Source organism: Nerophis lumbriciformis, linkage group LG38, assembly GCF_033978685.3.
Source record: "Nerophis lumbriciformis linkage group LG38, RoL_Nlum_v2.1, whole genome shotgun sequence".
Taxonomy (NCBI): Eukaryota; Metazoa; Chordata; class Actinopteri; order Syngnathiformes; family Syngnathidae; genus Nerophis; species Nerophis lumbriciformis.
In genome coordinates, this window is record NC_084585.2 from 23,933,789 (window position 1) to 23,959,804 (window position 26,016).

Below are 26,016 nucleotides of genomic sequence, written 5' to 3' on the forward strand. Positions count from 1 at the left end.
GGTACACATATTCTCGAAATTGGATAGTCATTAGACAAATTGTCAATGACTTATGGACAAGTAGTTGCTTGATATCGGCCATGTTTTTTTTTCATTCAGATAAACACCCTGAAGTTACAGTGGCCGTGTTGAGCACATTGGTTTGTGTGAGAAGTTCCAATCAGTACAACTGATGGGTTTAAACTGAACCAGGCAACTTAGTAAGGCGGCATGTTTTGACAAATGCAGTGGTTTAGGTGCATTGTGTTTTATACCGTGTGGTGTTCTAATTTTGTTTCACATGCCATGACACATGATAAGAGGAACATCAACAAATAGGGTAATTATTCACCTCTGCAAACCATGACAAAAATGAGCTAATCAATTAATAAATTGATAGCTCTTGGACAGTGTCATCCATAACAACTTGAATTTGAGACTGTTATCTGGCACCTGTTTAGGTTGTGCAAGTGTACCTAAAGAAGTGGTCTATCTACTCTTAGGTCACTCAATTAAGGGCACTTGAGGAAACACACAGACATTGTAATTGTGTCTTAATAAAAAAAATTGTAATTGCAAGAGTATTTGTCTCTGGTAATTTGAGTGGTTTGAAACCAGTAAATCCAAACCAGGAAGTTCAGAAGAAAACTCACAGTGACGTTGACAAGCTGTGAATGTTTGCATGTTATCTGACTGTGTACTCTCCTTTTATTCTATGACCTAATCAAATGACTATATAGTATATTTATTTTGTAGTAAACATTATTAGTTTTTGTTTGTTCAGGTAATCCAGTGTCATTTCAATGTGTTTGTTTGCCTGTAACTAACAAGAAGTAGGATTCTATTGCAAAAAAAAGCAACAACACATGGGCGTGCTGTAACATCACTAGGGAGCGGAAGTGTCTTAAAACGAGCTCACTGCACTGACGGCCCGCACACACAAGCTAGAGGGCGAGAAGGTATACACACGAGATGATCTGGACTGTTTTCCTGCTGGTTCATGTTGTACTTCTTTATTTCCTGCTCACACTCAGATCCAGGTTAGTTTATTTATTTATGTATTTTTAAATTGTCATGTCCATTTAAAAATATAGATTCATATGATTACCTCAGCAATTAATTGTTTTTTTGTACAAATGATCCGGCAAGCATATGTCTCACCAGTTGATGCCCTTGATGATTTTCTGTCTTGATGACTTTCACTTTTCTTTTTCAGGTCCCAGGGTGAACCACCTTTAGACAAGGGCGCTATCCCATGGCTGGGACACGCACTTGAATTTGGAAAAGATGCTGCCAAATTCTTAAGACGAATGAAGCTGAAGCATGGCGATATCTTCACTGTGAGTAGTTTGAAATTATTATTTTTGTTGTTGATTTATCGACAGATCTTCATGTAAATTACGTTTTTAGAAGATTTACACTCATAAACATCTATTTAAAACCGTTTAGTTGAGCATCAAAATGAATGTATCGGAGTATTTGTCTAAATTACTATGTAACCCTAAAGTTCATTGTAATTTGTTAATTATTAATGTATTATATGATGAATTGTATTATTTCATAATGGTATTAAAATGTCTTAAACATCAGAATTTACTAAGTATGTTAAATTGGGGTATCGGCAAGAACTTTGCGATACAATATGTATGATACTTCAGTCAGCATACTATATGGTATTGCTATATTGCGGTATTTACTGATCAATTTGCAGATTAAAATACAAGTTGATTATATATATTATTAATATATTATTAAAATGCAACACGGAATGACACAGGAGGTCCTTCATACCGACAGCCATCAGACTGTATAATTCACATGTTCCTTGACTGCACTTAAATGTAGAGTATATGTAGAATATATTTATATTATTTATATATTATATATTATATATATTATATTATTTACTATTATTATTGTCTATTGTGAACTAACTGTGGTGCTGAATTTCCCCCAGGGATCAATAAAGTACTTTCTATTCTATTCTATTCTATTATTCATTGGACAAACTGAGTTAAAAAAAAAGTAATTTGAATGATTTATTTCCATTTATTGCAATTGAACATAAAGTGTATTAGGTTTTTGGCCATTTAAACTCCACACATGTGTGGAGTTTGCTTGTTCTCCTCGTGACTACGTGGGTTCCCTGTGGGTACTCCGACTTCCTCCCACCTCTAAAGACATGCACCTGGGAAAAGGTTGATTGGCAACACTAATTGGCCCGAGTGTGTGAATGTAAGTGTGAATGTTGTCTATCCGTGTTGGCCCTGCGATGAGGTGGCGACTTGTCCAGTGTGTATCCCGCCTTCCACCCGAATGAAGCGGGGATAGGCTCCAACCACTACCACGACCCCGAGACGGACAAGTGTTAGAAAATGGATAAATGGATGGATGTTTGGTGAGCATTGCAGAAAATACATTTCTTCAGAAAATATGCTTAGAATTCTCCAACAGTTTCTTTAGAGCGGTGGTGCCCCACATTTCTAAATCATTAATCCATGTTTACCCACTCAATAAAATCAAAATTCACAATATGTACATGCATTTCAGAGCATATTAAGGAAGGGAGGAGTAACATAACTGCACGCTTAAACAAATACATCAAAAAGAAATCTCAAAATTCTGTCTGTGTGCGTGCTGGTATGCAAAAAATCCTATGAAAATAAGTTTTTTGTAAATTAAAAAAAAAGAAAAATATTAGATATTTTAATGTAATTTTCTGTTGAGCTCTCCAGCTGATTTTAACATGTGCTTTACAGGACATTATTGGTATGTTATCAATTATGGCCGAAAGTATTGAAACATGCCCTCTTAATGAACTAATTTAGTACATCATTTTAACAATGTTTTATTTAACCTTTATTTAACCAGGAAAAAAACCCATTGAGATTAAAAACCTCTTTTTCAAGGGAGTCCTGGCCACGAGGCAGCATTGTTTAACATTAAATTACATTCACATTACACATTAAAATGACAGGATGGACATCATGTCATTTCAATCATCATTTACACCTCATTAAGACAATTTGAATTATTTGTGGTAAGAGTTTGATAAAAGGCCCTTTTCTTGGTCCCAGTGAATCGAGCAAGGTTAATAAACCAAACTCCATATTTTCTTAGGTTTTTTAAAAGGTCTAAATTACAGAAAAAAAGTTCTCGTGTCTAAATATGCTAATGTTTGTCCAGGTGCGTGTTGCCGGGTGCTATGTGACAGTGCTACTGGACCCTCACTCGTACGACTGTGTGATAAACGACAGCGACTCACTGGACTTTCAGCGCTATGCCGAGGTGCTCATGGAGAGAATCTTCAAGCTCCGCCTCCCACATCATCATCAACCCGCTCGGACAAAAGCGCTGATGAAACAGTACGTTCTTACAACTCCGCCTTGGAGTTTGTTTTCTTTTTAATTTCTTAGAAACAGTTTCTCTCTGGTGTTTAAATGAGTCTATTTTTAGAGCTACAGTACTTGCTCATGTCCAACGTGTCTACACTTGAACAGATGTTTTCCTCCTTCCTTGTCTTTTGTTTGCTTTTGCCTTGCCCTATTTTCCCTAAGAATATATTTTTTGAAGAATATTTTGTGGGATTTTCCTGCTCACCCCGTACGGTTTACTTATTTTGCCCTAAAACATAAACTGAACTTAGCTCAGCAAGTTTTGTAAGTTATGTTTTTATTTTTCTTAAGCTGATGCACTTTCTCTGAAGTCTCCAATGAGAGGCCTGTTTTAGTTTGAAAAGCCAATTGCGGAATGCCATTCAATTTTAATTGGACTAGGGTTTTATTCCATAAATAAGATTAAACACAGTCTGATGACCATAATGCATTTACAAACAGAAAAAAGCAGTATCAATATTTGTGAGAAAAAAAACATGTCTTCCTTTATTTTTATGTCACACTCCAGTAGTGATTAATTGATTAATTTGATCAGAATAAAACATTTGATTGAATTTATTTTGCTTGGATTAATGGTTTGAGTGTAACTAAAACGTGCACTGCATGGAGTGCCCGCAACTATAAATGTGCTGACGTAGTTTCCGCACAGCCACTGCAATAGTTGGTGTGTTTGTGCCGTGGAGTTTTTTTGTTTTCATCAATGCACACATGTTAAAAGTGCAATTTCAATGTTGATGACGATTAAAGGTTATGGCAAGCAGAATTTTATTTTTTGTTAATTTAAACTTTTTTCCCTAAAATACACATTGAGGCTGTAAAGTGTGTTTTATCCAATTACTCGATTAATTGAACAAACTAATCTAGATTACTAAAATAATGGATAGCTGCAGCCCTACACTGCAGGACCAGCTGCGTGTTTAAAAGAGCAATACAGGCTATCATTTCAATCTCCAAAGGTGTCCAGTAAGACCGTAAAAGTTGTCAGTAGCCCTTTTTTGGGTTGTTATATTTTGATTAATTGCTAAATACAATGTAGAGTTACCCTGCATGTCTTGCAGTATGTAGGTGCACCTTTGTGCACAGGCATTTATTTTGATGTCCATGTGGTCTGTGTTAACTGTTGTTATTTCTGTGCCGTGCAGTACTGTCCAATCTATTTGTGGCGGGTGAGAAAAAATGTATCAGACGAGAAAATATTGTGGTAATACAAGTAGAACTTTTTTCATGTAAGCTATTTTTTCAAATGTCCTGAACTTGTTGGATTTATTTAAGTGTGTTTAATAAACAACAAGGTAAGGAGTATAGATGTGGACCCCCCCCCCACGTTCTTCCTTATTTCTATATAAAGTGTCATAGAAGTGTGCTAAGTTATCCTCATGGTTACACTATCAGAGGGGAAAAGTAGGTACGGCAAAGTCAACAGGTTGAACGCTGATATTGCGACGCTGAGTAATTCCGCTTTTTCACAACACCAATAAATCATTGTTTACGTTTTTGTATTGTCTTCGCCCCCTCTAACCTCTCCAGGCATTTCCTGGGAATGAATTTGGCCGGCCTAAACGTTACCATGAGCAGACACCTTGAGGCTTTGCTGAAAACAGAGATGTCTCCGAACCAGAAATACTGGAACGAGAGGGGACTGTTTGACTTCTCGTATGGCGTTCTTTTCAAGTAAGTTCTCCACCTTCCCACAGGCGCAATCCTCACAGTGATGAAAGATTGCGACCAAGTTAAGAAAGAGAAGGGGGGTAGGGGCAGCTCTAAGATAAGCTGCATACATACCAGCCAGCCTTGTGTTGCTGTGTTTGTAAACAGTGCGAGTTAAACTGAGGATGACCATGCTCTTTATTGGACATGTTTGACTCTTCTCCACTCGACTGCATCAAAATGGAGCTTTTATCATGAAATAAATCATAAGTCGGCAAACATGAGGCGTGCAGAGGCACCTGGAACGTGTCCAGATGTGCAACACCAGGACGCTCCATTGTGCGGGCTGGTGGAAAGAATTCCGATCACAAGATTTCCTGCATGTTCTCACTCTTTGTGTGCAGGGCGGGTTACCTGACGCTCTTTGGAGCAGAACAGAACAACAACTGTGCCGATCCTTCCTGCGTCTATGAAGAGTACCGCAAGTTTGACAACCTCCTAACCAAGCTGGCAAGAGGCACCTTGAAACCAGGTAACGACTTATTAACCGCCAGCCGTTAGAATTCATGCCATGAGTCATGGAGGAAGGGTTACTCAACGCTTGCACTTTGCCTTGACTTCATCAAAGCATTTGTTTCGTGTTGCCATAGTGACATTCCCTAACCCATCTACTTGCTGGTCACAACATTAGGTGCACTTGCGCAATCTACTTGGATACAGTCGAAAAGCTGTATTAAATATGCTGCCTTTTAAACAATAATAAACAACCCATCAATAGTTTAATTGGCTTGTTTTCATGGTGCAATACTACAGTGGATCCCAGAGGACTGCAATGTATTTGTGGCATTGGAGGGTTGATGTAATGGCTTAATTGTAAAAAAAAATTGCACCCTTATGTGCAAAAAGTTAGTCAAAACCATAAAGATATAATGGATTAGAGCAATAGAGCGTTTTTCTAGACACTTAAAGCGCTTCACAGTGAGAACCTTTAATTTATTAACTCCACATTCAGGGTTTCCCCTAGATTGCCAAGATATCTGTGGCGGTGGGGGCGTGGTCACCATGATGAAATCGCATAGTTTGCTATAATGATTTGAAATTCTTTAAAAAGCTCTAAAATATATGCATACATTGAAAACCAAATCTGGTATTATTAATTAGTATTAACATGTTTTTTTTATATTATTGTACAAAATGTTTAATTGTTGCTATCTCCTTGGAGAATTGTTCAAGTGTCTTGAAACCTGTAATTACTTTTTTTCATTAAAAACGACTAGCAAAAAATCTAGCATCATTTTCCGGTGTTATTATAAAATGTTGTCAAGTTTGGAGACTCTACTTCTGTCCCTCAATGTCCCCAATGAAAGACGCGGGCTGCAGCAAGCATGACGTCACACTTGGCGGTCTTCCCGTCCGGCTGCGGGGTGTCTCTGGGCCCCTCGAGGCGGGGCGTCCTGCCTTTCTGCCCACGTGGGCTGTGGTCTCTCGCTGGCTTGGGGGCTGGCTGTCCCTGCTTCTCCCGTGCCTTGTCCTCGGCCGGGCGCGTCTGGGGGTCCTGTTTCTGGCCTGGCTGCGTGAGGCCGGTGGTCCCTTGTTCCCTGGGCACTGCACCTGCTGTTTTGGGTTGGGTCTCTGGGTGGCTAGGGCTGTACTTTGGCTCCCGCATACTTGGGGACAAACATATTGTACATACATTCTGTAGCGAGGCACCGAATTTTCTCATCACCAGATTGGGGATTGGTGGATAGACCACATGTGACCAGATATAAAGGGACACACTTCCGGGTGCAAGGATTTTTGTTTTAGAAGTAAGTCAGATAATAAACTTACTCAGAACTCTCGTCGTCATGCCTGACGACTGGGCGCCATTACAACAGCCAGTAGTGGCTCCTGCCGTGTTTGCTGCAACAGTGACTTAGACTTAGACTTAGAAAATCTTTATTGTCCCCGAGGGGCAATTTGGTTTGCAGCAGTAGTCCTTAAAAACAAGGTTTAACAGTAAAACGAGGTACAACAGTAAAAACAAGGTACAACAGTAAAACAAGGTACAAATACATAAAATATATACAACATACAAACCATCATGAAGGCATTGAGCTAAAAACTAAAAACATTTGTAAAACAATAAAAACTAATCATCACACGTCACTTCCCACTAAAGTGACTGCATAGCAGCTAAGCTTGTTTAAGAAGCTCATTTATAAAGGCAACAGCTGAGGGAACAAAAGATCTTATGTATCTGTTGTTTTTGGCCTTTCTATTAGTAGGGGCGTATCCGCATCCTGAGGGCAAGAGTCTAAACTCTGAGAAGAGAGGGTGCTGAGGGTTGACCAGAATGGCCTTTGCCTTATGGTTGACTCTGGCCTAATAGATCTGGTTCAGGGGGTTCAAGGTAGTGCCTATGGTCTTTTGGCACACCTTGATTATACCACCCAATCTATTATTATTGGCCACACTGAGGTTACCAAACCAGGAAGTGATGGAATAATGTGAAACTCCTGGAGTTCTTGCAGCACGATTCTGAGCCCTGGTGCCAGCATGTGGAAGCCCGGTTTCTGCTTCAAGACATTACTACAGATGAGACACGGTACTACTATATTGTCGCTGCTCTGGACGCTCAAACGACGCTGAGAGTTATAGGCAAGCTGAGGAATCCTCAGGCGGCACACAAGCACGGTGCATTAAATACTTTATTCCTGCGGCTGTCCGACGCCGAGCGAGCCGACAGCCTCTTGTCTCTCAACGGCCTGGGGGGACAGCAAGCCTACCGAGCTGATGGAGAATATGCTCGCATTGCTCGGTTCCGGGGATGCATTGTTCCCGTTCGTGCAGCTGTTTCTCCGTTAGCTATCACCCCCGGTACGCACGGCGATTGCCAACTCGCCGTTAGTCACCACGAAGGATTACCGAGGTTTGGCTGAGGAGGCGGACAGGATTCTTCTAGCTGCTCGCCAGTTCAGCGTTCAAGCCCTGCTGCCTGCAGAAAATGGAATGCACCTGAGGAGCTCGATGCTGGCGCTGTGGCTGCAGTGTCGGACCGTCGCCGCAGGGAGACGGAGTTATGCTTTTACTGCCGCCGTTTTGGGACCAAGGCAAAGCTTTCCCAGGCCAGAGAAACGCCAGAGCCAGTACCCAGTGGCAGCAGGAGCACGGGCAGAGTAGATAAGCAGCTGTTTGTCACCAACGGCTTGTCGGACCGCCGCTGGCTGGTGGACTCGGGTGCCCAGCGGAGTATCCTGCTTGCAACAGCCGTGGATGCACTGGAAGATGGCTGAGCGGCGCCAATGGAACCAGCATCCGCAGTTTCGGCACCAGGTCAGTGACAGTTTCGTTTTCTGACCGCACGTTAGCCTGGTACTTCGTTATTGCCTCTGTAGCTGTACCTTTTCTGGGGGCAGATTTTTTCTGTGCAAATAGACTGTTGGTGGACGTCTCGAATGGCTGTTTAATTGACTCGTGTTCTCCACTATTCCGTGCACACTGGGGGGGCCGGAGCTTTTGGCCCTTGCCAACAGGCTTGCTGTGGGGGAAGTTTATCAACGGCTTCTTGCAGAGTTTCCAGAACTGACTGTACCAACGTTTTCGGCAGCGGTCGCATAGCATGGAGTGGAGCACTTCATCCCTACAGTGGGCCCGCCTGTTTTCGCCCGGGCACAGCGGCTTGACTCTGCTAAACTGCCCCTGGCACGGCAGGAATTTGCCACTATGGAGAGACTGGAGATTGTACGGCTTTACAACAGTCCTTGGGCTTCGCCTCTACATATTGTACCGAAGCCTGGTGGGCTCTGGCGGCCTTGTAGGGATTTATGCCAACTGAATAATGTCAAAACGCCAAACCGTTACCCCATCCCGCACATACAGGACTTTTCTTCACGGTTGGCTGGAGCGTCTATTTTCTCGAAGGTGGATTTGGTGCGTGGTTACCACCAGGTATTGTACATGAGTTAGACATACAGTACCTAAGACTGCCATAATGACTCCTTTTGGATTATTTGAGTTTTTGAGGATGCCATTTGGCCTGTGGGTGGCAGCACAGACTTTTCAGCGGCTCATGGACTCTGTTTATGGGATTTACCACTTGTGATTGTTTATTTGGATGATATTTTAGTGGCCAGTATGTCAGCCGGGGAACATTTGAAACATTTACGGCTTCTGTTTAGCCGGTGGAACAAACATGGCCTGATTGGAGTTTGGAGTAACAGACATTGACTTTTTTGACCACCAGGTGTCCTCGCAAGGTGCTGTTGCCCTGCCTGCACGGGTGGGTCAATTTCCAAGTTTTCACGCCCACTCACTGTCAAGCTGCTTCAGGAGTTTCTCGGAATGGTCAGTTTTTATAACCGTTTCATTCCACTTCCAGCTCATCTCATGCGCCCCCTGTATGAGGCATTAAAGGGGAGGAAAGGTTCACAGGAGGTGAACTGGTCTTCTGACAAGCTGCAAGCGTTTGAAGACAAAGTCTTCTCTGGTCAGCGCAACTTTGCTAGCACATCCCTCCTCTACTGCTCCTTTGGCTCTCACTACTGATGCCTCAATTGTAGCTGTGGGCGCGGTTTGTGAGCAGTGATTGGCGGGGACATGGCAGCACCTCGCCTTCTGCAGCAGGCAACTCGGGGCAGCTGAAAGGAAATCAGCACTTTTGACAGGGAGCTCCTGGCTTTGTTTCTGGCAACCCGCCGTTTCAGGTTCCTGTTTGAGGGTCACAATTTCACTGCTTTTGTGGACTACAAACCTCAGACTTTTGCCATGGCTAAGACTTCAGACCCTTGATCTGCCCGCCGGCTACGCCAGCTTGCATCCATCTCAGAGTTCACAATTAAAATTAGGCATGTGGCCGGAAAGCGCAATGGAGTAGCGGACTGTCTGTTACGGGTTCTTGGCAGTGCTGTACACCTGGGTCTCGACTTTTCAGAGATGGCAGCTGATCATAGCAAAGATGCAGATCTTCAGGCCTGGCGCATAGCGGTAACCGGTTTGCAGTTTGTGGATGTTCCCTGCCCTGGCAATGGTTCCACATTGCTCTATGAAATTTCTACCGGTCCACCTCGTCCTATGGTTCCTGCGACTTGGCGCCGACGGTTGCTTGATGCTGTGCATGCTCTCTCTCACCCCGGCGTGAAGGCATCTGTGAGGGTCGTTAGCACCAAATTTGTCTGGCCAGGCATGCGGATGGATGTCAGGGGGTGGGCAGCCGCATGTGTGTCCTGCCAGCAGGCCATGGTCCACCAGTACATCAGGACACCGCTGGAACCCTTCCAGGTGCCGGATCGGCAGTTCGACCATGTGCATGTGGACCTAGTGGGTCCACTGCCCTTTTCCCATGGGTGCATTCATCGCCTCGCTATGGTGGACAGAACTACCAGATGGCCGGAGGTAGTTCCACTCTCGTCCACGACAACAGATGAGATTGCTCAGGCTTTCATTTTTAACTGGGTCTCGCAGTTTGGCACACCGTCTGACCTGACCTCAGACGGGGGAGCTCAGTTCACTTCAGAGCTGTGGAATGCAATGGCTGTAGGACTGGGGGTACAGCTACATCGCAGTACTGTGCTTACCACCCTCAAACGGGTTGTGTGAACAGTTTCTTCGCTCTCTAAAGGCTGCCCTGCGGGCTGATCTCACGGACAGTGGATGGGTTGACTGGCATCTACATCAACAATATGATTTGCATAAGTGGCTGGACAGGACAAAAAAAATATTTATTTTTAGTGGCCAAGTTTTCGGTGCATCATTTGTCAATAGTGCGCAAATTATAGGCTATATTTCCATTCATATTGTAACGACCTGCTGGTGGTGGTATGTTCGTGTGGTTTTGATTTGATGTTCATTTTTCCCATGATCACAAGCTGTCTGTGCCTGAAAACGTATTGGCGGAGAATGATGAAGTGTTGTTGTGTGTCCGGGGAAGCACAGAGACAAAAGTTGTACAATTGTGCCGTGTGTTGTCATAAGATTGGCAATAAAAGTTAAAAATAGTGTTGTACTTTATGTGACTTTTTCTGAGGGTTACAATACATTATATTACCTTAATTTGTTTTCACGTAATAAAAAAAAACATATTTCAAGGTGTGGCGGCAATGAAAATGCCGTGGCGGTGCACCACATTAAGTGTAACTGAATGTTACGGTACACTGACATCGAGAAGCGACACAAATATTTTAACCACAAATTAACTTTATTCTGATGCTTCTTCGTTTAAGTTCACAAATATAAAGGCCGCCTGTTGCCTGTAGTTGTTCATAAAAGTCAGGTTTTTTTCCACAATGTCCAAGAAGCAGGTACCGTTCTCTAGGTAAATGCTGAATTAATGAGGGTCACAGGCAATTCTTTTTTGTTAATTTCAGCTGTAAATAAGGATATATAGATAAATGTCAGTGTTTATCTCACGCCGACAACACAAACATCGGCACAAACAAGCATAGCTTGTTAGCATTAGCATTCTGTTCAGGCTAACAACTACGCGAATGGACTGTCACTGGCTACTTTTACAGTGTGTAATAAAGTAAATAGTTAACATTTGATGTTATTTACCTTCGTTGCATTCATGTGCTGCCTACTTTAATTCACATTTATCCAACAAAGTCAGAATAGTAAGTAGCTGAGGACGCCTCTTCGAGTCCGACTTCATACTCCTCCGTAAATATGTTTAAAAGAGTCAGTGCGTAACGAAATTAAGTTTACAAAAACTAATAAATAACAATAAACTGCATATAGTTTAAAGGCTATGGCTGAGTAAAAACACTAAATAGTTCCACTGATCAGCATTCTTCAGCACAAAGATGCCCTACAACTAAGGCTGAAACGACTCGTCGACGTAGTCGACGTCATCGGTTACGTAAATACGTCGACGTCGTTTTTATGCTTCGACGCGTCGCATATTTACGTCACACTGCCGTCATGGCGGAGCGCAAAGCAGATGATGCGAGCGGTGCGAGCGAGGGAAAAAAAGCACGCCAAACGTCGTCAAAAGTGTGGGAGTATTTCAATAAACAAATGTATATAATTCGGCATTATTTCGGCCAGTCGGCTTATAAAATCAGAGCCGATCAGTTTACGTTCGCGCGCAGGTATAACGCGGCGCGCTCCTGTCTCATCTGCTGGTGCGCGAGCCCGGTAATTAGACCGCTGTGTCAAATCAAGGAGTACAAAAGACGCTAGCGCAGAGTGGAAAAAGGTTTAGTTCATTACAGATAACCCAGAGTTGTGCCAAAAGTATGTAAGATTTAATATTTCTCTTCGTGGGTGTGGCGCACCTGTTGCGCTGGTGAGATGGGAGGGGGGGTTGTGTGCATGTATCGTGCTTAGTCTGGAGGCTAAATACACACAGTGTGTTATGTAACTGTTGTTTAGTGTTGATATTCTTTGCTTAGTTTGATAAATGTTGGAGCAGTTTGCTTCATCAGGAGGGTGAAGTCGCTCAATTTAAAGTGTTGGATTTAACTGTGTTGGTGAGGGCGTAGAAAAAGGGGCATTTTTCTACCAGTAGACAGCGTTTAAGATTGAGTGTTTCACTGCTAAATTAATAATATATTTATATTGAATATGGATTTTAAATATGTATCTAAATAGGTGGTTAATTGGTTAGGTATTTATGTATTTGCATATTGGGTTTTCTGTTGCATTTATCTATTGTGTTTCTGGTGTTAAATGTATTTTATATGTATCTTGGTGCATTTATGTTGAGACAATTTATTTAAAATCTGTTTTAACTTAAAGGGAAAAGATGTGTCCATTTTCTTGCACTTGTTTAATGGTTAAGAGTTTGATAGCTAATTAATAGTTGTAAATTATGGGATTGATAATTGATTGATTTTTTACAGCATGTTAATCTTGTGGTGTTTTGTCCTTAAAGGTTTTTCACCTACTAAAGAAGCTAAAGGCTACTAAAGGCTACTAAAGACACCTAATGACAGCTAAAGAAACTAAAGTCTATTAACACTGCTAAAGACTGCTAAAAAGACTAAAGAAGAAAAAAGAAGCTGTTTCTTGGTTGGAAAAACTGTTGCAAACTAAAGGAAAATAAAAGGAAAAAGTAACTACGGTCTGGTCTTTTGAGTGAAATCCAGAAGCCACATTCAGCATTGGTACATCCCTTCAAGTGTGGGATAAGCACAGCGAAAAAAGCAAAACACTTGACAGTTGTTGTATGCACACTGTGTCGAGCGGAAATGGCCTATCATAGCAGCACAACGGCTATGAAGGAACATTTGAAAAGAAAACACCCGACAGCGTTCTTGCCATCACCATCAACTAGTCAATCGTCCGCGTGAGTATACATTGTCATCATTACCCAAAATCATGAATGTGTCATTTGTATCTGCGTTGTAAATTCATAAACTAAAACACTGTTTCGCTCTGAGAGGCGCGTTTGGCATGCCTGTTCAGTGTTTACAAAGACGCGCTCCTCTTTAACGCTAACGTTAATTAGTTGTGCAAGTACCTTTTACAACATTAACAGTTACATATACTATGTACAAACCAACAATTAACTTTCACTTTAATCATACTATCATTGTTGTGTTATTAAGCAAAATAAGCAATACTTTTACTTTTGTTGAAATGTTTACACTGTTACAGAATATTTCGTTTTGCACTTTTTTGTATTGGATGTTTATCTTTATTTTTGCACATTTTAAAGCAAAATAAGCAATACTTTTACTTTAGAAATGCTTATACTATTGCAGAATATTAAGATTTGCACTGGATGTTTACTTTTATATTTGCACATTAAAAAGCAAATAAGCTACTTTTAATTTTGTTAAATGTTAAAAGTTTTAAATGTTTCCATTGTTACAGAATATTTTGTCATGTTGTTGTCAATGTTGACTGAGTGGCCATACTTTTTTTTTTGTATATAAAAGTCATGCCTTTTGAAAAAACTGGCCAACATTTATTTTTTCATCTTCATTTTAAATAAAAAAAAAAAATCGGTAAAAGGAAAAATAATCTATAGATTAATCGAAAAAATAATCTATAGATTAACCGATTAATCGAAAAAAATAATCTATAGATTAATCGATAGAAAAATAATCGTTAGCTGCAGCCTTACCTACAACTGTTTCTGCATTTCTTCTTTCTCTCTGTTGTCAAGTTTTTTGCAATATAAATACACACGAAATAAGAAATAAACAAGTTGCTCTGTATATTCCAGGGGCGGGTGTGTGTTTGAAAAATATGTTTTAGGAACACCCTCAATTGTGTTCAACCAATCAGCGTTCGACAGCACAGCACGCCCCCGAAAAGGTTCCTGGTCACTTTGAAAAGTCCCACTTAGATAGGAGGAACTCTGACAGGTTCCTGAATAACTAAATATTCCTGGGTAGTTGTTGGTGGAAACACAATGGGAAAGTTCCTGAACAAGCTCCTGCTGTGGAAAAGGGCCTAATGAGAAACCGCAGATGTAGGGACTCCCAACCCCGGGGTGACCGATGTGATGAATGCCTAGTGGATACGGTTATTAATGTGAGAGTCCAGTCTATAGGGAGGTCAGCAGGGGCTCCTCTTGCATGTAGACAAGTCAGCAGCGCAGAGACGTCACCAACTGATGCACAGAGGAGTGGTCGCCTGATAACCTCTCCACATAGGCGAGGGGGGCAGACTAGAAAAGAGAGTGACCCATTTTTTAGACCAGTTGATCTGTCCTATTTAAAGAGTATAGAGTATATAAATGGGTTTTAAGATTCGACTTAAATGCTTCTACTGTGGTAGCATCTCGAACAGTTACCGGTGGGGCATTCCAGACTACAGGAGCCCGAATAGAAAACGCTCGATGGCCTGCAGATTTTTTTGGGGGGCTCTGGGAATCACTGATAAGCCTGAGTTCTTTAGAAGGCAGATTTCTGGCCGGGACATATGGTACAACAATACAATCAGCAAAATAGGATGGAGCTAGACCATTAGGTATTTTATACGTAAGTAATAAAACATTAAAGTTGCATCTTAAGTGCACAGGAAGCCAGTATAGGCGAAATATGATCAATCTTTCCTGTCAAAAGGCTAGCAGCCGCATTTTGTACCAACTGTAATCTTTTAATGCTAGACATAGGGAGATCCGAAAATAATGTGTTACAGTAATCAAGACGAGACTTAACTAATGCATGAATAATGACCTAAGCGTCTGTGGTGGACAAAATGGGACACATTTTAGTTATATTACAGAGATGAAAGAAGGCTGTTTTAGAAACACTCTTAAAATGTGACTCAAAGGAGAGGGTTGGGTCGAAGACAATACCGAAATTCTTTACCGAGTTTATTTCTATAATTGTTTGCTTGTCAAATGTTAAGGTGGTATGAATCAATAAGTGCCGGTGTCTAGTAGGATAATCAACATTTCCGTTTTCTTACCGTTAAGATACAAAAACTTGCTGGAAATACATTGTTTGATTTCATTAGGGCATGCCTCCAGATGACTACAATCTGGCGTGTTGATCATGTAAAGTAGGGAGTCATCAGCATAACAGGGAAAGCAAGCACCGTGTTTGCGTATTATGTCACCTAGCAGCAGCATATTGATACTGAAGAGAGCAGGGCCAAGAACCGAACCGTGTGGAACTTGGCACGTTACCTTAACATACTCTGAGGTCACATTGTTCTGGGAGACACACTGCATCCTGTCAATAAGATCGGTGTTAAACCAATAAAAGGCTACATCTGACATACTAAGACGTGTTTTGATACATTCTAATAGAATATTATGATTGACTGTGTCGAAAGCAGCGCAGGGATCAAGTAGCAGCAACATGGATGACGCATCAGCATCCATAGTTAGCAATAAATCATTAGTCCCTTTTGCGAGGGCTGACTCAGAGTGATATGCCCTGAAACCAGAATGAAAGTGTTCACAGAGATTGTTAGACGCCAAGTGCTCATTTAGCTTCTGTGCAACAATTTTTTTGAGGATTTTTGATAAAACTCCCTTTTATTGTATCGCATTGCATTTAATAGCCGTGTCTTAAATTCACTGCTTTGGAAAACGAGCAGCTAGAGCAGCTCCACGTTCTCACAGTCAGTGTAGTGCTCCATGACAGAAAAATGTAAACAAAGTACAGGGATTGTGGGAGATATAGTGTTTCACGGACATCTTAAAGGAAACTACAACACGGCAGTGTGCCGGACTGGAGCTCTCTTGGCGGCAGAGGTTGCAATAGAGTAAACTGGAAGAGTCACAGAAGTTTAGATCAAATTAAGTTCACCTTTAAAAGTTATAGTGTATTTTAGGTTCATCCTGAAATTTCCCCCAAATTTCCTCTGTGTATACTTGATGAGTCACTCTTCATCATCTCTGTGCTCCACACCTCTGTCTGTCTGTCGAAAATCAGCAGCGCATGGGCGTCTGCCAAAACGATATTATAGGGGCTGAGGCAATATTACCCCTCACCTTTTTCTTGTTTAAACGATGACTGATGAAATGTGGCCGTGACTCATTCACTGATTTGTACTTGAACAGAGGAGAGGAAGACAGCCCAAAGTGTCCGTTACAAGTTGTGGGAACTTTTGGCCCCAGCGGGTGAAACGGACAACTCTAGCTCAATGACGTGGCTTCATGACTACAGGCAACTTCTGCAGCAGGAGGGAGCGGATGAGGAGATGCAGAGGAGGGCCGTACTGATGCAACTTTGGGCCACGCAGGTGAGTGTAAGATCACTTTAAGGCAGTGTTTCTTAACCATACGAGCGGGGCCCATTGTTTGGCGGCCAAAAATATCTGTTTCTCACCTGTGGTCCATATGGGCCAAAGTGGTACTTAGTTGTAATGCACTTTTCCACCACTTGTGACAGTAATGACAATAACAGACAAAGTCTGGACCCAAAGTCACAGAAGTTTAAGGGCAAAAAATATGACTTAAGTGGTGAAGCTGTATTTTTGTTTTCAGTTTTCGTTTAGTTTAGAAACATATTCATTATTAATTTTGTTTTTTTTAACGCCAACATAATTGTATGTACCGGTAAATGTATTTTTTGTCAGTTATTTATGAGTCCCGCAGGGGGTGCTGGAGCATATCTCAGCTGCAAGGGACAAGCTGTAGGAAAATAGACTTAGACTTCCTTTTATTGTCATTCAAATTTGAACTTTACAGTACAGATAAGAACGACATTTCGTTGCATTAGCTCATGGTAGTGCAGGATAAAAGAGCAATAAGGTGCAGATATATATATAAATAGATTACAGATAAATATATTGCACTTTTGCATATGCATCTACGTTTATGGATGTATGTTATATTGTCTTTATATACCAGCGAGTTAATCCATTTTTGGGGGGAATTGAGGGGATTATTTTAATGCGTTCAAGAGTCTCATGGCCTGAGGGAAGAAGCTGTTACAGAACCTGGATGTTCTGCTACGGAGGCTGCGGAACCTCTTTCTAGAGTCCAGCATGGATAGATGGATGGATATTTATGAGTCCCTTATGCAGTATATTTTGTTTGTACCCATTTTTCTAATCATCCTGACCTAAGCCTAAGGTTTATGTGTTTAATAAATAATAATCTTGATTTCATATCATTTGACAAGGTAGGAAACTTTTAGTAGGTTAGCTATTATTACAGAATATGATTAAAACCAGTAGCAATGTTACTAATTCAGTTTTAATATTTGAGTGGGCCACGGGCCGTTCTGAATTGGAATAGTTGGGCCCCAAGGCCTAAAAGGTTAAGAACCTGTACTTTAAAGCATGATGGGATTAAGCAATTAAATCACTATACTTTTATCAGATGAACTTGAATGAGCTTGAAGCAAGCTGCAATACTTTGTTTTGACACATGAGGTCACTGTTCATTTGCTACTTTCATGATTAATTTCAATCGTCCTGAATTACAAGAACAATTCCTGACGTACAAGAACAAATGGTTTTACCCGCAAATTACTAACCAAATGTTTTCACCAAACAATATATCAGCTTAAGTGAACTGTGTGCCGATTTGAATCACATTTATCTGCATTCAATGTAATTTGTTGACTCATTCCATCTTTCCTGCAGCCCTGCTGGAGGCCTTCTTTGTATCCGACATGTTAATCAGGTGTTTACTTCGCGCTTCAGGCTGCTTATTCGTTTTGTTTTGCACTTGTCACATTCCTTTATTGCCAACTTTTGAATCGCAACTTTTCAGCAACGCTGAGTCACACACGTTTGTGAGAAACATTGTGTTATTTTATTCATAAGGATGATTTGCGGACAAGACGTCTATTATTTTTGTACTGGCGTATGCATTTACCTGATCACTGACAGTATAACAACCTGTGCCACCATTCATATTACAATCCACGCTTAACATAAAGGAGCATGTGTGTACCAAATAAATTGCGTGATTAATCTCAGTTTTATAAATGATTCATGTGATAATTTTTTGTGATTAATTGCATGGGTTTACATTTGAATGTCCTCTCAATTGCTTGTATATTTTTATTGTAAGTATTGTAAAGCTCGGATTGGTTTGTAGTTTTCTTATATTAGATTAACACTCATCAGTCATTTCTCTACATATATATTTTTTAAAGACATTTTAGGCCAACACTGCATGTATAATGTCAGCAGCCAAGAGGAGCTATTGTAAGCTGTAATCTGTTTTCAAAGATTTTATTATAATTTACATACCAAATAATATATTACGAGAGTCGGGTTGAATTGAGAATCAATTCTGAATCGAATTGTCATCCCAAGAATGTGAATGAAATTGTGAGGTTCCCAAAGATTCCCACTCCTAACATTTATGTTTAAGGGCTGTAAAGGTACGTTGTTTTCAGACTTCAGTCTGTACCTCGGTTTTAAGGTCACATATTTGTTCATTTTGGGTACAGTAAGGGAATAAAATACAAAACAAAAAACTGCTGAGGTTTTGTGTGAACAACTTCAACTAATTTTCAAACGAAATATAAACATTTTTAAAATAAATTAAATTAAGAAATTGGCTGAAGTTCAGCATTATTGTTCCATTTCTACTGAACAAGACAGCACAAAGCTTTCGTCTTGTCGACTTTTTTTTTTGAACGGCTAAATGTTCTGTGAGTAGGACAGAAGAGGATTTTCCAGTTTTTATGTTCTACATTGATTTTTTGGTTGCGGCCTACCACAAATACATTTGGACCGCCACAAATATATTTAACGCTAACTGCAGTGTTGCCAACTCCTCAGCAATGGAATCTATCCCTATATGTTATCAAAAAAAGATTTGTCAATTGATCTCAAGGATTATCCGTCTGTCGCGTTCTCAGACATGTCGTACTATTTGGTACTGCAGATTGTTAATATGTTTTGATGGGCACATCAATCAGTCTGAGGGGTAAAAGTTGTCACTTTTTATGTGAATTGTTACCCAGCACCTTCTCTGTGTGTCGCTAAAGTATCCACAGCCTGTAGAAACGTGAGTGCGACAGCTATGGAGTTGCACTGAGGCAGCGCACATTTCAACATCATACGCAAACTTGAGACAGCTATGGAGTTGCACTGAGGCAGCGCACATTTCAACGTCATACGCAAACTTGAGACATGAGTGCGATGTGAGCTGGGCGGCAGCCGAGGGCAGGGCACTTGGCGGTCCGATCCTCGGCTACAGAAGCTAGCTCTTGGGACGTGGAACGTCACCTCGCTGGGGGGGAAGGAGCCTGAGCTAGTGCGCGAGGTGGAGAAGTTCCGACTAGATATAGTCGAACTCACTTCGACGCACAGCAAGGGTTCTGAAACCAGTTCTCTCGAGAGGGGCTGGACTCTCTTCCACTCTGGCGTTGCCGGCAGTGAGAGGCGACGGGCTGGGGTGGCAATTCTTGTTTCCCCCCGGCTCAGAGCCTGTACGTTGGAGTTCAACCCGGTGGACGAGAGGGTAGCTTCCCTCCGCCTTCGGGTGGGGGAGCGGGTCCTGACTGTGGTTTGCGCTTACGCGCAAAACCGCAGCTCAGAGTACCCACCCTTTTTGGATTCACTCGAGGGAGTACTTGAGAGTGCTCCCCCGGGTGATTCCCTCGTTCTACTGGGGGACTTCAATGCTCATGTTGGCAGCGACAGTGAAACCTGGAGAGGTGTGATTGGGAAGAATGGCTGCCCGGATCTGAACCCGAGCGGTGTTTTGTTATCGGACTTTTGTGCCCGTCACAGATTGTCCATAACGAACACCATGTTCAAACATAAGGGTGTCCATATGTGCACTTGGCGCCAGGACACCCTAGGCCGCAGTTCCATGATCGACTTTGTAGTTGTGTCATCGGATTTGCGGCCTCATATTTTGGACACTCGGGTGAAGAGAGGGGCGGAGCTTTCTACCGATCACCACCTGGTGGTGAGTTGGCTGCGATGGTGGGGGAGGATGCCGGACAGACCTGGCAGGCCCAAACGCATTGTGAGGGTTTGCTGGGAACGTCTGGCAGAGTCTCCTGTCAGAGAGAGTTTCAATTCCCACCTCCGGAAGAACTTTGAACATGTCACAAGTGAGGTGCTGGACATTGAGTCTGAATGGACCATGTTCCGCGCCTCTATTGTCGAGGCGGCTGATTAGAGCTGTGGCCGCAAGGTAGTTGGTGCTTGTCGTGGCGGTAATCCTAGAACCCGTTGGTGGACACCGGCGGTGAGGGATGCCGTCAAGCTGAAGAAGGAGTCCTATCGGGTTCTTTTGGCTCATAGGACTCCTGAGGCAGCGGACAGGTACCGACAAGCCAAGCGGTGTGCGGCTTCAGCGGTCGCAGAGGCAAAAACTCGGACATGGGAGGAGTTCGGTGAGGCCATGGAAAACGACTTCCGGACGGCTTCGAAGCAATTCTGGACCACCATCCGCCGCTTCAGGAAGGGGAAGCAGTGCACTATCAACACCGTGTATGGCGAGGATGGTGTTCTGCTGACCTCGACTGCGGATGTTGTGGATCGGTGGAGGGAATACTTCGAAGACCTCCTCAATCCCACCAACACGTCTTCCTATGAGGAAGCAGTGCCTGGGGAGTCTGTGGTGGGCTCTCCTATTTCTGGGGCTGAGGTTGCTGAGGTAGTTAAAAAGCTCCTCAGTGGCAAGCCCCGGGGGTAGATGAGATCCGCCCGGAGTTCCTTAAGGCTCTGGATGCTGTGGTGCTGTCTTGGTTGACAAGACTCTGCAGCATCGCGTGGACATCGGGGGCGGTACCACTGGATTGGCAGACCGGGGTGGTGGTTCCTCTCTTTAAGAAGGGGAACCGGAGGGTGTGTTCTAACTATCGTGGGATCACACTCCTCAGCCTTCCCGGTAAGGTCTATTCAGGTGTACTGGAGAGGAGGCTACGCCGGATAGTCGAACCTCGGATTCAGGAGGAACAGTGTGGTTTTCGTCCTGGTCGTGGAACTGTGGACCAGCTCTATACTCTCGGCAGGGTCCTTGAGGGTGCATGGGAGTTTGCCCAACCAGTCTACATGTGCTTTGTGGACTTGGACAGGGCATTCGACCGTGTCCCTCGGGAGGTCCTGTGGGGAGTGCTCAGAGAGTATGGGGTATCGGACTGTCTGATTGTGGCAGTCCGCTCCCTGTATGATCAGTGCCAGAGCTTGGTCCGCATTGCCGGTAGTAAGTCGGACACGTTTCCATAGAGGGTTGGACTCCGCCAAGGCTGCCCTTTGTCACCAATTCTGTTCATAACTTTTATGGACAGAATTTCTAGGCGCAGTCAAGGCGTTGAGGGGATCTGGTTTGGTGGCTGCAGGATTAGGTCTCTGCTTTTTGCAGATGATGTGGTCCTGATGGCTTCATCTGGCCAGGATCTTCAGCTCTCACTGGATCGGTTCGCAGCTGAGTGTGAAGCGACTGGGATGAGAATCAGCACCTCCAAGTCCGAGTCCATGGTTCTCGTCCGGAAAAGGGTGGAGTGCCATCTCCGGGTTGGGGAGGAGATCTTGCCCCAAGTGGAGGAGTTCAAGTACCTCGGAGTCTTGTTCACGAGTGAGGGAAGAGTGAATCGTGAGATCGACAGGCGGATCGGTGCGGCGTCTTCAGTAATGCGGACGCTGTATCGATCCGTTGTGGTGAAGAAGGAGCTGAGCCGGAAGGCAAAGCTCTCAATTTACCGGTCAATCTACGTTCCCATCCTCACCTATGGTCATGAGCTTTGGGTTATGACCAAAAGGACAAGATCACGGGTACAAGCGGCCGAAATGAGTTTCCTCCGCCGGGTGACGGGGCTCTCCCTTAGAGATAGGGTGAGAAGCTCTGCCATCCGGGGGGAGCTCAAAGTAAAGCCGCTGCTCCTCCACATGGAGAGGAGCCAGATGAGGTGGTTCGGGCATCTGGTCAGGATGCCACCCGAACGCCTCCCTAGGGAGGTGTTTAGGGCACGTCCGACCGGTAGGAGGCCGCGGGGAAGACCGAGGACACGTTGGGAAGACTATGTCTCCCGGCTGGCCTGGGAACGCCTCGGGGTCCCACAGGAAGAGCTGGACGAAGTGGCTGGGGAGAGGGAAGTCTGGACTTCCCTGCTTAGGCTGCTGCCCCCGCGACCCGACCTCGGATAAGCGGAAGAAGATGGATGGATGGATGGAATTGATCTCAAGGATTATCCGTCTGTCGCGTTCTCAGACATGTCGTACTATTTGGTACTGCAGATTGTTAATATGTTTTGATGGGCACATCAATCAGTCTGAGTGGTAAAAGTTGTCACTTTTTATGTGAATTGTTACCCAGCACCTTCTCTGTGTGTCGCTAAAGTATCCACAGCCTGTAGAATTGTGAGTGCGACAGCTATGGAGTTGCACTGAGGCAGCGCACATTTCAACGTCATACGCAAACTTGAGACATGATGGCCCTGGTCTGCCAGAGAATAAGAAGACATAGCAGGAGGGGTCAGTGTTGCAAACTTAGCGAGTATTCGGACTATTCTAAATGGAATCCAGTGACATTGACACCTCTTGACATTAAAGCATGTATTACTATTGTACAAGCTGCTTTTATTTTCATCTGTAGTCACATGTACTAATATGATTAGGGATAGGCACCGAACCCCGGTTCTAACATAGCACCGGTGCCAGTGTAAGCGTAAGTTCACAGACCAAAGAAAAAAAGAAACTTTTGGTGCTGAATGAAGTAATGTAGCGTCCCGACAGAAACACCAAGAGTCTGACGCTTTTTAAAACATGTTATTGACAGCTATTGACAACTGGATCATTATGCTTACATACTGTACATTACCTTTTGCATTATGTTAATTTACATTATGTGTTGTCTACCTTGTACTTTTTTTATGTCATTGCCTGAAATAAATGAATAAATGAAAAAAATTAAATTCAAATGAACTTTAATATTCCAACTGCAGCCCTCGTAGCACCTAGTAGTGCTTGGCTAGCTAGCACTTCCTCATTATGCACCAATGACAATTACTCTAAGCGAGGTTGCATTCACAAACCCCCAGAATTATGAGCATCAATATAACAAAAGTAGCGTTTTGCACGTTTTCTATGTTCTGTATTGCTGCAATCAATATGACAATTTGCAGTGTTGCATCATTTGTGTCATAAACATGAATTCTACTTTTTTAAAGATTGTAAATAAGCAGGTGTTCGACCTTAGGTTTCAAATCATGTTAATGTAAACAAATGCTGCACTTGCCAAAATGAGACAAAGGAAGAACTCGTTCTTTTTTTCAGTGAATGAGGTTTAAGATTTAGTTCATTTTTTGTGCCTTTGTCGTCTGAGCACTGTGAATGTCACATTGTGCTCCTGTTTGCTTTTGCCAAACAAGCACCTGCGCTGTCGCTATGCAACAGCAGCATGAGTCAGACAGACGGCAATGGTCAACTCTTTTGTGTTGTTTGCTCCCAGGGTAACGTCGGCCCTGCTGCCTTTTGGCTTTTGGGATTCTTACTGACAAATCCTGAAGCGCTGAGTGCAGTGCGGAGGGAGTTCAAGCAGATTTCACAAATGGAAACGTCAGAAGCTTCGCTGCTCGGCACCCCTAGAAACACTCCTGTCTTTGGTAGGTAAACATCCCAGTTGGGCCACATCTGATTTGACAAAGAATGAATGTCACACTAAAAGAAAACTAAATTTGTATAAAGGAGTATTTAAGACATCTAGGGCCACAGTTGCGTGGCTTTCCTACTAAATATGGATGTACGATCAAATCCAGAAAAATCCATACACAAGTAAAAATTCAGATGTATGAAGGTGTTTGCATGCACAAATCCAAGCACATTACTTTGTTACATTGCAATCCACGTGTGCGTGGCTTGGCACGCCCAGACCACACCCCCGTGTATTTATATAGATCATATTGAAAATAGCCATGTGTTAGAGCTCGGCATGTTCTGACCAATCCCAAGTCAGTAAGAGGTGCTTCTTTCTTGTGTTTCGAGCAAACGCAGAGCCACCTGTGAGGTGGGATGGATTATCTTGGCAAAGAAGAGGTGCTCACTAAAACAGATTTAGAAAGATTTGTGAACAATATTTAAGATAAATAGGTTTTTAGTGTAAATAGTAAAAGTTTTAGATCTTTGAGTTCAACTCGTGAAAAACGGCAGCAAAAACAAAAGTTGCGTTTATATTTTTGTTCAGTATATTTTCAATCTTTGCCACGGGCCGTTTGAAAATGAGCTATGGCCGCCATTGGTCCCCAACGACACCCTGATCTAGAGAAAATAAATGTCGAAATAGGGTTTCTGTATTTGAATCCGAACCTGCGGAAGGATTATTACCATTGCCAGAAGAGAGCAGTGAGGGAGGCTTACTGGTCGAAAGCTACATTTTGGCTGCACGCGCCAGCTCCAATTTCCAGCGAGTCCTGATAAGTGATGGCAGGCTTTGGTCACGAGGAAGGAAGAGGTTCCAGTTCCAACAATTTGACTTCCAGGTTAATAGTGGAATTAGTCTACCATTAATGAACTGCCCGACTGTGCACTTACTATTTATTTAGCCTACAGATGGCGCTACACTGCATGTTGCAGTACTCCTTAGTATGAACACACTCATGCACTCAAATGACGGAAGTGGAAGTGGATGAATTAACACGCATGTCTTTGCTCTTCCAGACAGTGCCTTGGAAGAAACGCTTAGACTCACGGCTGCCCCCTTTATCACCAGAGAGGTATTGCAGGGTAAGACCATTCAAATGGCTAACGGACAAGAGTACCAACTGCGAAAAGGAGACCGGGTGTGCTTGTTCCCGTTCACTAGCCCTCAGATGGACCCTGAGATCCACCCTGAACCGCAGGTTCGTCCCCTTGTCTCTGCTTCATCTTCACCAGGGGTCCTAAGTTACATTTGTCCATAATTGATGTTTGGTGGACTAGATTTGGCCCATCGTCACCTATTAAACCTTTTTGTTGGTTCAGTATAATTAGCATTTGTTTGGGGGCGTAGGAATGGATGCCCACACAAATCAGTAGTCATTTCCCAATCCACTGAGGGATTAATTTACCCGTAGGAAAAGGAATCAGCGCTAATTGGCGTGGGAAGGACACAGCAAGGTGGCTTTAAAACTGTAGTGGATGTACTCCAAGACAAAAGCATGCATTGAATAAATCCAACTGAAAATGTGTTTGCAGAAGTTCCAGTTTGACCGCTTTCTGAATGCAGATGGATCTTCTAAAAGGGATTTTTACAAAGGAGGGAGCCAACTGAAATATTACACCATGCCATGGGGAGCAGGGACCAATGGCTGCGTGGGAAAGCAGTTTGCCATCAATACCATCAGACGGTGAGTGCCCTGGAATTAATGCAGCATTATCAGAAATCTGTGGGTGCTTATTCTTTTTTTTGTTGTTGTTGCTTTATCATCCTTCAGGTTTGTTTACCTGGTGTTAAATATGGATTTGGAATTATGTGACATAAACGCCAAGATGCCAGAGATAAACGCCAGTCGTTATGGATTTGGGATGCTGCAACCACAGGGAGACTTGTTGGTGCGCTTTAAAACCAGGACGACGCAATAAGTCTTCACAAAAAAATATATATTTATATAATACAGTAATATACGGTAGTGCCTGATCTTTTACTATTCTATATTTATATTGTGTGCTAATTATTTTTGTTATTTAAGAATAAATCAGTTGAATAAATTAA

At 42.8% G+C, this 26,016-nt stretch overlaps 1 protein-coding gene across 1 annotated transcript; it reads left to right on the forward strand.

Moving 5' to 3' along the window:
- Window positions 1-4: 4 nt before the first annotated feature.
- LOC133578370 (prostacyclin synthase-like) lies at window positions 5-26,016 on the forward strand. The gene is made up of 10 exons (XM_061932745.2): window positions 5-1,019; window positions 1,196-1,319; window positions 3,166-3,344; window positions 4,902-5,045; window positions 5,426-5,553; window positions 16,468-16,649; window positions 23,779-23,932; window positions 24,984-25,165; window positions 25,500-25,651; window positions 25,739-26,016. The coding sequence occupies exons 1-10, from the start codon at window positions 952-954 to the stop codon at window positions 25,884-25,886; spliced, it is 1,461 nt and encodes a 486-aa protein (XP_061788729.1). The 5' UTR covers window positions 5-951; the 3' UTR covers window positions 25,887-26,016.

Excerpts from the sequence above, each read along its gene's own strand:
- LOC133578370 (XM_061932745.2), top strand. The coding sequence starts at position 952 with ATGATCTGGACTGTTTTCCTGCTGGTTCATGTTGTACTTCTTTATTTC. Across the intron at positions 23,933-24,983 it reads TAGAAACACTCCTGTCTTTG|ACAGTGCCTTGGAAGAAACG; the intron begins GTAGGTAAACAT and ends TTGCTCTTCCAG. Across the intron at positions 25,652-25,738 it reads GCCATCAATACCATCAGACG|GTTTGTTTACCTGGTGTTAA; the intron begins GTGAGTGCCCTG and ends ATCATCCTTCAG.